At 44.5% G+C, this 15,707-nt stretch overlaps 1 protein-coding gene across 3 annotated transcripts in view; it reads right to left on the reverse strand.

Annotated features, from left to right (window-relative positions):
- The window catches only part of LRP11 (LDL receptor related protein 11), a 55,484-nt gene extending 40,657 nt beyond the window's left edge, over positions 1-14,827 (reverse strand). Inside the window, exons 1-2 of one of the 3 annotated variants that reach the window (XM_086318242.1) lie at positions 13,835-14,827; positions 4,701-4,858 (exon numbers count right to left, since the gene is read on the reverse strand). In XM_086318242.1, coding sequence (XP_086174368.1) covers positions 4,701-4,858; positions 13,835-14,468 — 792 coding nt within the window. In that variant the 5' untranslated portion in view covers positions 14,469-14,827. The remainder of the gene's footprint in view (positions 1-4,700; positions 4,859-13,834) is intronic. The other 2 variants (XM_086318243.1, XM_086318244.1) reach the window with 2 other exon arrangements.
- Positions 14,828-15,707: the final 880 nt, after the last annotated feature.

Here is a 15,707-nt window from a genome sequence, read left to right on the forward strand (position 1 = left end):
ATATATTAATATAATATATAAAATACATAATATAATTATATAATATATACAATATATATTTATATGTATAATATTTTATATATAAATTATTTATAAATAATCATAAATAACCACTATAAGACAGTTGCAATTTGAGAGCAAATAGCTCCTCTATTGCAGGCTTTGTTGCTAGATGGTGGCTTTATAGTCTTAAGTCTATGTGCTATCACTGTTATAACTTGGCTAGGGAATTGGTCCACAATTTCCTCTTTTTTCTTTCCTTAGTTCTTCTGACCAGAGATGGAATCCCCACCTCCTGCAGTGGAAGTGCAGAGTCTTAACCACTGGACTGCCAGGGAAGCCCCGCACATTTTCCTCTTTAGTCAGCCTTAAATGCCTAATTTTGTTACTTCTTTATAAACACCTTCAGTAAATTTAATACTGAATCATAAGCATTATTTTTATTTGGCATTCATACACACAATTCATAATCTACAGAATAAAGCTTTTCATAACAACTGTGAAAATCTAGGTGATCATAGAGACAGATTTGCAATTGCTTGACCAAATATATCCATGAGTGCCAGTTAATAGTCAGCGTCCACCTGAAGGGAACTCTCATAGAGGTCTGATCAGTGGCTTGTTCATGCACCTTTTCTGATCAGTCTTGAAAGTAAAAGTGAAAGTGTTAGTCGCTCAGTTGTGTACGATTCTGCGACCCCATAGTCTGTCCATGGAATTCTCCAGGCAAGAATGTGGGAGTGAGTTGTCCTTCCTTCCTCCAGGGGATCTTCCTGACCCAGGGACTGAACGTGGGTCTCCTGCACTGCTACTGCTGGTGCTGGATTCTTTACTGTCTGAGCTACCGGAGAAGCCCTCTTTAAGGCTTAAGATTTATCAATCTTAATTTTCAGAAATTCAGTAAAAATATATTAATTTTGCAGCCGACACAATGCACAGAGGAATAATAAACACTGGGTTGGCAAAATGTTCATTTGAGTTTTTCATCAGGTTTAATATGTTACAGAAAAACCCAAACAAAAATTTTTTTTTAAACTTTAAATTTTGTATTGGGATATATAGCCAGTTAACAATGTGACAGTTTCAGGTGAACAGTGAAGGGACTCAGCCAAGCCCAATATAATGGATGATACTCAAAGTTCAAAAATTATTTCTGTTGTAGCTGAAAACTACACTTAAGTATAAAAAGGATAAACATATGGCCTTGCAGTCAGGTTCAATAAATCAATTACACAAACACAGAATGGGGGAGACCTCAAGATGGCTATTTGTGTGGAAAGATGAAGTAGGCTTTAGATGTTCCTTCTAATGGAAAGCTCAACATTAACCTACCCTGGAGGAGGAAATGGCAACCCACTCTAGCACTTGCTTGGAAAATCCCATGGACAGAGGAGCCTGGCAGGTTACAGTCTGTGGTGTCACAAAGGGATGGATGGACATGACTCAGCATGCATATTTGTAGTTTCTGATGGAAAGCTCAACAGGAACCTATAGTGAGAAGCAGATACTAAAATAGTTTATGTAAATGAATCTTCATTAATAGAAGTGAGACAATGTCTAGATCACAGGAGGTAATAGTCTGTCAAGAAGAACCACAGTTTAAGTATGGGTTTCAATTAGGGGGTTCAGATTTTAAGAGGGGCATGAATGAACCTGAGAAAATCTAAAAAAGGCTGGATGGTAGACAGTCTAAGAGCCAATTCATATGAGGAACATTGCAAGAACTGAGAGTGTCGAGTTCTGAGAAGACCATTTTCAGTGGTGACGTTCATTAAAAAAACAAAAACAAAAAAAAAAACGAACTTTAATTGCTGCTGCATAGACTAAAAAGATGTGTTCAGTGCTTTTCCAAAAGGAAGACCCAACATAGTTGCATAGAAGTAACAGGGAGGCACATGTATTGGCCCAGTAATGAGAGCTGATTAAAGATGTCATAGGACATGACGCGAACTAGTTGAGCTTTCACCTCTGGAAATGCCAGGCAGGCTGGATGACCACTAGAAGGGAGGTGAAAGCAAGGCCTCTTGTATGGATAGGAGACTGGGTAAGATGCTGGTCGAAGGTCTGGTCCAATTCTAAGACTGTATAGTCTTTGGATAAATCAATGTGCTTAAATCAGTCTTAAGGGACTAGCTGATTACTGTTCTTATTTTCATCCCAAGAGAAGAGAAATCAGTATTTCCTCACAGTGGGAAGAGCCTGTGAAGATGTAAGAAGGAGAAGACAGCCACCTGCAAGCCAAGGAGAGAGGCCTTAGAAGATAGCAGACCTGCTGACACCTTGACCTTGGACTTTCAGCCTCTAGGACTGTGAGAAATACATTGTTTAAGGCATCCAGTCTGTGGTATTCTGCTATGGTAGCCCTGGCAAACCAACACAGATTTTTCTCCACCTTCTCTGATTGGAGTGATTGGAGGAAGTTTATCTGCCTAAGCCAGGAAATACTCTTATCTACAAAGAGGCCCAGCAGGGTTAATACAAAGCTACTTTCCTAACAACTGAAGACTCTGTTTATACAGCAATTCAACGTTTGGGTATTTATCTGAAGGAAACAGAAACACTAACTTGAAAAGACATATAGGACTTCCCTTGTGGTCCAGTGGTTAAGAATCTGCCTGCCATGCAGGGGACATGGGTTCAATCCTTGGTCCAGGAAGACTCCATGTGCCATGCGGCCACAAACTGAGCCCGTACTGCAACTACTGAAGCCAGGTACTCTAGAGCCTGTGCTCCACAACAAGAGAAGCCCCTGCAATGAGCACCCTTGCACTGAAACTAGAGAGTAGCCCCTGCTTGCCACAACTAAAGAAAGCCCGTGCACAGCAAGGAAGACCCAGAGCAGCCAAAAATAAAATAAATAAAATTTAAAAAGGATATATGCACCCCATGTTCACTGCTGTGTTATTACAATAGCCAAGATATGGAAACAGCCTAAACGTCCATCAACTGATAAGAGCATAATGAAAATTCGGTGTACAAAAAGAAGGAAATCTTGCCATTAGCAACAACATGGAGGGTCCTTGAGGTCATTATGGTCAGTGAAATAAACCAGACAAAAATTAAATACTGTATGATCTCACACTTACATGGAATCTAAAACAAACAAACAAAAAACCCCAAACCAAGCTCAGATATAGCGAACAGACTGGTGGTTGCCAGAGGCAGGGGGCAGGACTGGGTGAAAGGAGTCAAAAGGTACAAATTTCCAGTTATAAAATAAATAAGCCATGGGATGTAATGTACAGCATGGTGATTTCAGTCAATAACACTGTCTCTTATTTGAAAGTTGCTAACAAAGGTCCATCTAGTCAAGGCTATGGTTTTTCCAGTGGTCATGTATGGATGTGAGAGTTGGACTGTGAAGAAAGCTGAGTGCCGAAGAATTGATGCTTTTGAACTGTGGTGTTGGAGAAGACTCTTGAGAGTCCCTTGGACTGCAAGGAGATTCAACCAGTCCATTCTGAAGGAGATCAGCCCTGGGTGTTCTTTGGAAGGAATGATGCTAAAGCTGAAACTCTGGTACTTTGGCTACCTCATGCGAAGAGTTGACTCATTGGAAAAGACTCTGATGCTGGGAGGGATTGGGGGCAGGAGGAGAAGGGGACGACAGAGGATGAGATGGCTGGATGGCATCACCTACTCGATGGACATGAGTTTGAGTGAACTCTGGGAGATGGTGATGGACAGGGAGGCCTGGCATGCTGCAATTCATGGGGTTGCAAAGAGTCGGACACGACTGAGGGGCTGAACTAAACTGAACTGAACTGAACTGAAGAGAGTAAATCATAACAGTTGTTACCACAAGAAAAAAAAATTGTAACTTTGTGTGGTGACAGATGTTAACTAGACTTACTATGATGATCATTTCACAATGTATACGTATATCAAGTCATGATGTCCTACATCTGAAACTGATATAATGTTGCATGTCAGTTACATCTTAATTAAGTGTAGGTAGGCACTGGACAAGAGGCTCATTCCCATCAGCTGCAATTCCAGCCCAGGTAAGCCTTATGAAAATCAGTGAGGAGCACTTGATAGGAGGGCTTAATGTCAAACTCCCCTCACTTAATTAACTCAACTAACTCAGGTAGGCCTAATGCTAAGTGAGAAGCTTGCTTTCTGGATCATGTGAACAGTAAGTTCATTTTGTTGTTATTTTCCTCTCTATGCTCTTTTGTATTCTTCATATTTTCTACTTGGGCTGTGAACTGAAACAAAGAAGAAAGGAAAATATATAATGCTTTTAACATTTCTTAAATGTTTTAAAAACATTTTTTAATCCGAGTCAATAAAACAAAGCATGAGTCTTTCTCCTTGAAGGTTTTATGTGCTCTGGAGAAGTTGACAAAAAAGCAAGAATGAAGGTAAGCTTTAAAACACATGGCCAGGGTCTTCCCTGGTGGTCCAGAGCTGAGGACTCCATGCACTCACTGCCAAGGGCCTGGGTTCTATCCCTGGTTGGGAAGCTGAGATCCCACAAGCTGAACAGTGTGGCCAAAAAAATAAAATAAGAACAAAACACATGGTCAGGATCACTGTTTACTCAGAAGAAAAGTAAATTCATATAACAAGACACCTTTTCAACAATCATTTTTATGCTTTCTCCACACTGCTGCCAATTTATAGACATTCGAGGACTGTAAGTAGAAAGATCACTTTGCTGAAACATTAGTTTTCTTTATTACAACATGAATTACCTTCATGTCCACTGTCGGGTCACCTTGCAGCAGTGTCCACTCATACTGGACGATGGCGTGGTCATCTGTGCTTTCTCGGCCGTCCAGAATCACGCCATCTGTGGGCAGATGCAAAACCACATCCTGCCCAGCCTTGCTGAGTGGAGGCTCGTCCTTTTCTGTGAAAGAAAAGAAATAATTCATAGGAGAAATGATTCCCTATTTTTTCTCATTTATTATGAGAGGTATTTTTGCCAAGAGGATGTATAGCAACTGAAAGTTATTTTCTTATTTTCATTGCAATAAATTAAATCTGGAAAGTTAAGGCAAGTTCTTGGATTCACATAAAATTCACATAGAAATTCTTGGAATCCAATTTTCATCTAGGAAAACAGAAGAGATTCACAGCTTCTTACTAGTTTTTCTAAGGGAAGCTGATACAGAATTTGAGATACCCTAAAATATTAATAGCAAACAAGTGTGTATTGATATTTAGCTTTTCTCCTTCATAGTAATTCTCACTGTGTCCACTAAATATTAAACATGATGGACAGCCACTCCAGGGATGGTTGATAGAAGCCATCAGATACAGAAAACATTCTTAAGAGCAGAATTGTGGATATTTTACATGATTTAAGCATCCTATTAGTAAACTTATGCAAATGCACATATATTTTGATGAAGCTTAGTAATTTCTATTTTGATGTGGACCATTGTTAAAGTCTTCATTGAATTTATTATAGTATTTCTTTCGTTTCATGTTTTGGTTTTTTAGCCATGAGGCATGTGGGACTTAGATCCCCGAGCAAGGATCAAACCTGCACACACACCCGCCCCACCCCCACCCCCCACCCCTGCATTGGAAGGTGAAGTCCTAACCACTTGGCCACCAGGGAAGTCCCCAAAACTTAGTAATTTAGCTGGGAAGAAATAACTCTGCAGGCTTTTGTAATACATCCTTCTTGGCATCCACTATTCCACTATCTCCTTCCTCCTCTAGCACCAAAACTTGATCTGAATTTTGGGCTGGACTTCCTTAACTTATTTTGAATGATGTTGTTAAGACAGTGCTCTCCTTCTGCACAGCTGAAGTTGCCCCTCAAGCAAACTTCTAAGGGCCAATCCAGATACCCACTGCCTTGAAGAGGAAAAGTTAAAGTTTTACATACCCTCCTTCTCCTGCCTCTGTAACTCAGCTTGCCCCTTGCAAAGTCTAGATCACATAGGTCACATAGTCTCAGAAAGTGGGGACTTGCAATACTAGGAATTGGAGCTTATTTCGCTCACCCTTGTTCTGCTCTTTGCAATCACTCAGCCCCTGTAAACCTGCTTAACCATGCCTGTTCAGGTCAGGCATCCCCCTCCTCATCGTGACCACTGTTCCCCCACATGAGAAACCCCTTAGTTTAAACCAGCCTATTAACAGCTAGTGTTGCTCACTACAGTCTGTCTATAAAAACTCTGTAATCCCTTTGTTCGGGGCTCAGAGCTTAGAGTGTTAACTCCTCTGGGCCTGCTGGCTTAATAAACCTGAGTTCTCCAACTCTCCAAGTGTGGTGCTTGGTTTCTTGAGTACTGGTTTCTGCAACAGCCTGACAGTTGAAGCTAGCAGTAATCCTATTATTTTCTCAGACTGCAAGGAGATCAAACCAGTAAACCTGAAAGGAAATCAGCCTTGATTGATCATTGGAAGGACTGATGCAGAAGCTGAAGCTCCAATATTTTGGCCACCTGATGCAAAGAGCTGACTCATTGAAAAAGACCCTGATGCTAGGAAAGGTTGAGGGCAGGAGGAGAAGGGGACAGCAGAGGATGAGATGGTTAGATAGTAACACTGACTCAATGGACATTAGTTTGAGCAAACTCCAGGAGATGGTGGAGGACATCCCACCATTGCAAGCATGGATGGCATGCAGCAATCCATGGGATCACAAAAAGCTGAACATGACTCAGCGACTAACACAAGGAATCAGCACATTTGCTGTTGCCAAAGGGTACATATTCCTATTGAGAAAATGAGTCCCATTTTTACAGTCATTTAAAACAATGAGTAATCAAATTATGCCACATAAGCAACTCCTGTCTTAGAAGACAATTGGTCTGTTTTTTACCCCTTGAGCAAAGAGCCAGTGCCTGATGACTTTATTCTGCTTCTCTCAGGGAAGCAGAGAGATGACAACTGCTTTACTAATAGGCCCTCTTTAGTTTTATAGAGAACTTTCCTTTGCCTCTGAAAGGTTCATCACTTTCCACGCAATGGTTTACATTACAATTCTGGAATCTTTTGTGCCTTGCTGGAAAGCTTGTGGGATCTTAGTTTCCCAACCAGGATTGAACACTCGCCCATTGCGGAAGTGGAAGAAGAGCAGAATCCTAACCCCTGGACTGCCAGGGAAGTCCTAGGCCCTGAAAGATTTACCCAAAAATATTTAAGATGGAAAAATCAGATAAGCTTGGAAATACTGCACATGTTATAAAACTAGTCCTGGCCCTCCTGGAAGAAAAAAAAAGTCACTGTAGTCATTCACTTTTCTTTAGGGAAGCTTAAAGATATGGTTTATGAACACAGTGAAATCTCCATATCCTCTAAATTGGTCGTTGTATCAGAAATAATAGAATTGTATTCCCTCCTCAGTTTAAGTCCAGGCAAATTACACTGTATAATGTATTTAAAAATAAGTCAGAGCTGGGACTTCCCTGGTGGTCCCGTGGTTAAAAAATCTGCTTGCCATGGAAGGGGACATGGGTTCGATCCCTAGTCTGGAAACTAAGATCCCACAAGCAGTGGGGCAACTAAGCTCATACACCGCAACTACTGAGCCCTAGAGCCAGAGAGCCTGAGCTCTGCAACAAGAGAAGCCACTGTAATGGGAGGCCCGTGCACTGAAACTAGAGAAAGCCTGCATGCAGCGATGAAGAACTAATACGACCATAAATAAACATGTAAGTAAATAAAATCTTAAAAATAAAGCAACCCAAAGCGATTTGGCTTAGGCGACTTAAGCCAGAAACAGGTCTTAAAAAATAAACAAATGACAACAAAGAGAGGAAAGGAGTGTGCCGTCACTCAAAAAAATTTGACTCGATGAACAACAAGCTTAAATGTCACTTTGAGTTTTTGTTATAAAAATGTAATAAGCCAATGTGAAGTACTCTGGAAACACTGATTTCTTTTGAAGATTAAGCATATTTGGTATCATCCACAGAGATGAAATAAAACTCATATCCATCTTGATGGAGCCTATCAAGGTGGCACTTTATGCAGAGAGGTATATTAACTACTCTGATTTTCTATATGTTGCTCTGAGCAATGCCTTATTGACAAGAAAGAGGAATCTGGGTCTTATTGCGTGGGCACCAATACCCAAGGCTGAGGATGTGGAAGTGGGGCCAGCCAGACTAAGAGAAGAGCCCTAGATATTAAAGGTCAAAATCCATCTTGATTTTTCTGTTTGTTTGCTTTTGTGAACTTTTTTCTTTTCTTAATTGCAACATGTCAGGAAAAAGTTATTTACAACCCCAATATGATTGTTTTCATTTTTGATGTCTATTGTTCGTCTTTCCCCATCTGAGCTGCTGATAATAGCAATTAATGTTGATGATGGCGGTGTTTAGCTGGTCAGTCACGTCCAACTCTTTACCACCCCATTGACCATAGCCCGCCAGGCTCCTCTGTCCATGGGATTTCCCAAGCAGGAATACTGGAGTGGGCAGCCATTCCATTTTCCAGAGTATCTTCCCCACCTAGGGATCGAACCCGGGTCTTGTGCATTGCAGGCAGATTCTTTACCACTGAGCCACCAGGGAAACCCAATAATAAGTAACAGATGACACCACCCTTATGGCAGAAACTGAAGAGGAACTAAAAAGCCTCTTGATGAAAGTGAAAGAAGAAAGTGAAAAAAGTTGTCTTAAAGCTCAACATTCAGAAGACGAAGATCATGGCATCTGGTCCCATCACTTCATGGCAAATAGATGGGGAAACAGTGGAAACAGTGTCAGACTTTATTTTTGGGGGCTCCAAAATCACTGCAGATGGTGATTGCAGCCATGAAATTAAAAGATGCTTACTCCTTGGAAGTAAAGTTATGACCAACCTAGATAGCATATTGAAAAGCAGAGACATTACTTTGCCAACAAAGGTCCGTCTAGTCAAGGCTATGGTTTTTTCAGTGGTCATGTATGGATGTGAGAGTTGGACTGTGAAGAAAGCTGAGCGCTGAAGAATTGATGCTTTTGAACTGTGGTGTTGGAGAAGACTCTTGAGAGTCCCTTGGACTGCAAGGAGATCCAACCAGTCCATTCTGAAGGAGATCAGCCCTGGGATTTCTTTGGAAGGAATGATGCTGAAGGTGAAACTTCAGTACTTTGGCCACCTCATGTGAAGAGTTGACTCATTGGAAAAGACTCTGATGCTGGGAGGGATTGGGGGCAAGAGGAGAAGGGGACGACAGAGGGTGAGATGGCTGGATGGCATCACTGACTCGATGGACGTGAGTCTGAGTGAACTCCGGGAGTTTGTGATGGACCGGGAGGCCTGGCGTGCTGTGATTCATGGGGTCGCAAAGAGCCAGACACGACTGAGCGACTGAACTGAACTGAACTATTTACTGGGTGATTTCTTTGTACCAGGCATCACATGAAGCATTTTTGAGCCATAAATTCACCCAGTTTTCACAAGTCTTTGAGGAAACTAGGTCAGATTGGCTAAGTTAGTTGCCTAAGACCACACAAGTGATGAATTTGTCACTTGAGATGTCAGCTCAGATCTGTCTAACTGAAAGGCTCTACTTAACCCAGTATATTTTGGGAGCACTCACATGTATTCTAGTTACAGTAAATATAAAGTTACATCCTGAATTTAACCCAACTTATTGATGTATTCTTACTTATTGATATTTATTCATATATCCTACCATTGCTTATGTCACTGTATAAGCTTCACAGTTGTCACTTGAAGTCCCTAGCCTCTACTACTGGACATTACTTTGTTACCAATTTTCTTCACCATCATACATAATGCCACAATAATTTTTTTGCTCATACTTTTCTTTAGCATGGATCATTTTCCTTAAAACATATCTCAGGAGAATGAATATTTTAACGTTCTCTGATGTCTTTCTTGATTGATTTCCAAAAGAGACATTTCAATGTACACTTTCAGTGACCATGTATGATTATAAGTTCACCACATGCACATCAATGTAACTTCAGTAAACTTATTATTGCCAGTGTAACAACAGTGCATGTGTGTGTGCTAAGTCACTTTAGTTGTGTCCGACTCTTTGTGACCCTATGGACTTGTACTCTGCCAGGCTCCTCTGTCCATGGGATTCTCCAGGCAAGAATACTGGAGTGGGTTGCCATGCCCTCCTCCAGGGGATCTTCCTGACCCAGGGACTGAAAGAGTCTCTAAGGTCTCCTGCATTGGCAGGCGGGTTCTTTACCACTGGTGCCACTTGGGAACAGTAACCTGGTATTAAATGAGTTTTTCTGATTACTTCTAAGGCTGAACATTTTTCCATGTTTATCAATTAAATATCCTCTTCTGGAAGCTGTATTCATATGCTTTACCTACTTCTTTTTGTTTTTCTTACTAATTCACAGAACCAGGTCTCCTGCATTGCAGAAGGATTCTTTATCAGCTGAGCTACCAGAGAAGCTCCTGATTCACATAAGCTTGCTATTAATATAATAAATACACTGGTCTCATACCTTCCCAGACTTCTATTTGCAATTTCTTTTGTTTCTTGACATAATGAAGTTTGTAAAAACATGTGTATACTACATCCTTTCTCTTTATGATCTCTTTAATTGATTAGAAAGTTATCTTCCCCCCAGATGTATAATAGTGAAATTTATTTTCTTCAAATCTTCTATGTATGGAGTAACCTACGGCCTAATTTTTAAACAAATTATTTAATTCTTTAACCCATTTGGAATTTCTGTGTGATCAGAGTTGCAGGTCTCAATGTATTCCCACTGGTTATCTCAATAGTATTACATAATTATTTGCAACTCCTTTGTGATATTTATTTATAACACAAAAGGGAGAGGTTGAAAATGTGAGAAATATGCAATAGGTCAGGCACTCACGGAGGGATGAGCTTTGAACATTCCCAGGTCAGTTCTTTCCTTTGCCCTTGGAGTAGATGAGAGAAAGGCCGGGAGTGACTATGCATGGGTTTACAGAGGGGATGGCAGAGCTCTGTCCAACACTGACTTTCCCTAATACAGATGCAAGCCTGACTTCTCAGATTACCCAGCGTTTGCCCAGAGATTCTGGTTTTCAGGCCGAATATCCAGTGGAAAGAGCATAAGGGTGCTGGCCCTTGAGCTCTTGGAGACTGTATTCTCTGGGTTCTCTGAGGTCCTAACCGCTCCACTGCCTCCTTCCTGCTGCTCCTCACTTTCATCAGAAAACACAGACCCCCAGGTCCTCCAGTCAGCCACACAATACAGCCAAGGTCCCATAGTGACATCAGGTACGTGGGAACCGCCTTTCTAATTCACAAAGCATGTCCACCCTTGATCCTCATGACAGCCCAGCTGGGAGGCAAGGCCAGCACTCAAGTCCTAGGAGGATGAGCAGGGAACCTCACGGAGAAGAGCCGGCTCTCAAATTCAGGACTCAGGACCGCAAGCCCCCTGCCCTGCCCTTTGCACACGACTGCAGGAAGACTGCGTCAATTCAGCACACCTCTCTCTCCAGCATTCTCCACTCCTTCCCACCTTCTCCCATCATCCCAGGTAGCGGCTTAGTCAGTCTCACCCTGGAAACTCAACTGAGGGCATCTCTGCTTCCAGGTGTCCTGATGCTGTTGGAGAAAGCATTCAAGTTGCCCCAGAATACAGCTCCACAACTCACAGAGCACAGCTCACGACTCATATAACTCAGCTCACAGCTCACATAACACAGCTCACAGCTCCACAGAACACAGGTCATAACTCACACAACACAGTTCACAACTCACACAGCACAGCTCACAACTTACAATGCATAGCTCCACAAAGCAGGTTCTATGATACCTTTGGACAGGTTACTTTCTCTCACCAAGGCTTCGAGTACCCTGGAGATTATGAGAGAACCTAGATTTGGAAAGGACAGATTTGTGAGGACAGAGTGAGTTCATGTGTCTAAGGAGCTTATAGCAGTGCCACTTATCAAACTCAATAAATGTCCACAAAGAACAGGGCTGATGGGGTCTGCTATAACAAAAAACAGGGCTGATGGGGTCCGCTAAAAATGTGAACTATGCAATTCCACCTGGCCCCCTGCCCTTTTTTCATAATCCTTGTATTCACCCTCAAATGGACCCTAAAACATTTTCTGTAAATTTCTAAACCATTTTCATGCTCCTTTAGCCTTAAACTACATGTGCTCACAGCTTCAGAAAAACAAAAAACATTCATGAAGGAACCACTTAGTCTCAGAAGCACAGGGAACTTCAGGAGGTTAAGGATCTAGGCAGGAAAAACACGAGACCTTTGCCCTCTCTGCAGACAGAATGAGGAGACCTTTGCCCTCTCTGCAGACAGAATGAGGAGACCTTTGCCCTCTCTGCAGACAGAATGAGGAGACCTTTGCCCTCTCTGCAGACAGAATGAGGAGACCTTTGCCCTCTCTGCAGACAGAATGAGGGCATTTGGGCCAAGTGGCACCCTTCCATGTTTCCATATTCCTGGGATCCAAAGAACTTGTGAGCAGAGCAGCTCTTTTCCTGAATAAGGACCAAGCCCAGTGGTCCTCTGGGTGTACCCTTGAGCATCTCCAAAGTGAATTACTAGACAAACTTCCCCCCGCCCCCGCCCAGAGAAAGGAAGGTCAAAAAGGAAGTAGAAGAAAAAAGGATTCAGAAACTTCTACAATAAACTAAAGTCCCCCCACCCCCCATGGCAGATATATTCTTTCCTTGTTTCCACTTTCCTGTTTCCACTGGCTTATAAGAAAGCTCCATTTGGCAATGCTGGTTTTCTCCAATTGTGCAGTGAGAAGGGAAAGGGATTTTGTTTCATTGGTGCTGGGATTTATTTTTGAATCCCTGCTTGGGCAGAGGAAAGCTGTGTGTGAAACAGCCATGAGTGGGCTCGGGGATGTAGGTGAAAGTGCCTCCCACCTCCACTTCAGGGAGAAAACTTTGGGGTCCTTTGCAGTGTGTGCCTTAAGGCCTAGAAATCTCAGGTGACCTTGGATGTTTATTCCACTGGAGGTGGGAAGGGAGGTGGGCCATTGTGGACACAGATTTCCAGACCATTCTCTTTGGACCTAAAGATCATGGAGACTCCAGATTTCCAAAGTGGCTGAGGCTATGCCCCTCTAGTCTTGTTATGATTTCACTTTTGCGTCATCATAAAGCAAACAGCAACAGAGTGCAATCAATCACACTCAGCTGAACACAAGCAGGCCCAATCAAGGTTTTATTTCCTGATACCTTATCTCCACCTGCCACTTTTTTTTTTTTTTTTTTTGCCTCCTGTTTAGGTCTTAATTCTCATTCTGATCATCCCCAGAATAAAAACCATCAAGCAAAAAGCATCTTTTTTAGCTCCTCTTCAAAAGAGAGGTGCTTTAAATTTTATTTTCAATTAATTGAGTTCCTTTTCTCCCCACTCCTTAAAAAACTATTTCATAGGAAATAGTTAGACCCACTTCAAAATAACCTGACCTATTCCCTTCCGAATTTTGTCTGATGAAAGCAACTTTAGGTGGAATCATGAATCCTGAGAGCCAAGCTAAGAAATAAGGGTGATTGCTATGAGCAATCTGGCATCTAATTAGATTTTGTTCTTGTAATTACTTGACACAGACCATACCTTATAAGAACCTCTGAGACTAAAATAGACTTTCCCCCCTGAAATTTTCTCTTCCATTAAATCAAATTTCTGTGAATCTTTTCAGATCAGTATTCCTCCCTAAGTTAAGAAAAATTCCAGAAGCAGTCCACCGTGCCCGCTTCCACCCAATCTACTAGGGGTTTCTCAAAAAACATCCCTAGGACTGAGACATCAAAGCCGGATGTTTCATTTCTGACTTGACTGAGGAGGGCCCAGTGGTCCTGCCTAGGCAGGTCTCCCAGACGCAGCCACCAACAGGTACAAGGGCAGCGACAGCAGGGCCCAAGCGACCAGGCCCGGGCCTCGGGTGGCGTGCTTACCCAGGCGAGGCGAGGCCCGGGTGAGGGCCGGGGCGCCGGCTTCCAGGCCTTCCTGCTCGCCCTCTGGGGAGCGGCTGAGGCTGTAGCTGCTGTAACCTCGGTGCAGCGCGAACTTGCAGACGCTGCGTCCTCGCCAGGTGCAGTTGAAGAGGTAGCAGCCGAGCGCGGTGGCCGGGGGCGCGGGCCGCCGGGGCAGCTCCACCACGGCCACGGAGCAGTGCGGCTCGAGGCAGCAAGCCTGCAGGCACTGCCGCCAGTCCCGCACGGCCGCCGGCGCGCTCAAGAAGCTGGCGCCGGCCGCGATCGAGTCCTTGGTGCGGATGATGGCGTCGGGCCTGGCCCTGTAGCCGCCGCCCCCGGGGCCCGGGCAGCCTTCCTGGGGGTCGCCGCCCGCGCGCAGCTCGAGCTCCAGCTCCTCCTGCGGCCTTTCCTGCTGTAGTTGTCGGCGGAACTCCTCCAGCAGCTGTTCCACCCCCGAGAGCTGCGCATGCAGCTCGGACAGCGGCGCGGAGGGCGAGCCGGCAGCGCGGCCACCGGGCAGCCACAAGCACAGCAGCAACAATCCAGGCAGTGCCCGGCGCGGCGGCGGGCGCCTGCGCCCCAAGCCCGCGCTCTCCCGGGCGGCAGAGGCCATGACGGGCGGCGGCGGAGGAAGTGAGGCGACGCCGGGCGTCAGAGTGCTAGGGAGAGGGAATACGGGTGAGCGCCGGCCCCGGGGTTCTCCGGCGCGGCCGCGGCGGGAGCTAGGCACCGGAGACCTCAAAGCGCGGCCTCCCCGGGGCCCCGCTGCGCCCCCGAGGCCGCAGGCGCGCAGTCGCCGGCGGGAATCGTAGCGGCTGGAGGCATAGCCGGCCCGCCGCCCTGGCACCGCTCCTCGTCCCTTCCCAGAAGTCCGGGCGCGACAGCGACTCTCTGCCAGGAGCCGGAGAGCAGATCGGCAAGAAGGAGGCCGTGTCTACCGGATCAGCACCCGGAGATGAACAGCGGCCGCGGGAAGTGGGGCGTGTCAAGCCTCGCCCAGCCCCGCCCCTCCGGGCCCGCCCCCCGCAAGTTCGGCCCCGTCCATATTCGGCCCCCCCCCCTTTTTTTTTGTGGGCGGGGAAGGTAGCCGTCAGATACGCAGATAACACCACCCTTATGGAAGAAAGTGAAGAACTAAAGAGCCTCTTGATGAAAGTGAAAGAAGAGAGTGAAAAAGTTGGTTTAAAGTTCAACATTCAGAAAACTCAGATCATGGCACCTGGCCCCATCACTTCATGGCAAATAGATGGGGAAACAGTGGAAACAGTGGCTGACTTGATTTTTCTGGGCTCTAAAATCACTGCAGATGGTGATTGCAGCCATGAAATTAAAAGACGTTTACTCCTTGGAAGGACAGTTATGACCAACCTAGACAGCATATTAAAAAGCAAAGACATTACTTTGCCAACAAAAGTCCGTCTAGTCAAGGCTATGGTTTTTCCTGTGGTCATGTATGGATGTGAAAGTTGGACTGTGAAGAAAGCTGAGCGCTGAAGAATTGATGCTTTTGAACTGTGGTGTTGGAGGAGACTCTTGAGAGTCCCTTGGGCTGCAAGGAGATCCAACCAGTCCATCCTGAAGGAGATCAGTCCTGGGTGTTCATTGGATGGACTGATGTTGAAGCTGAAACTCCAATCCTTTGGCCACCTGATATGAAGAGCTGACTTATTTGAAAAGACCCTGATGCTGGGAAAGATTGAGGGCAGGAGGAGAAGGGGATGACAGAGGATGAGATGGTTGGATGGCATCACTGACTCCATGGACATGGGTTTGGGTGGACTCCGGGAGTTGGTGATGGATAGGGAGGCCTGACGTGCTGCGGTTCATCAGGTCGCAAAGACTTGGACACGAC

This window comes from Bos grunniens, chromosome 9 (genome assembly GCF_055505025.1).
Source record: "Bos grunniens cultivar Pamir isolate PY7600 chromosome 9, Bosgru_T2T1.0, whole genome shotgun sequence".
NCBI lineage: Eukaryota > Metazoa > Chordata > Mammalia > Artiodactyla > Bovidae > Bos > Bos grunniens.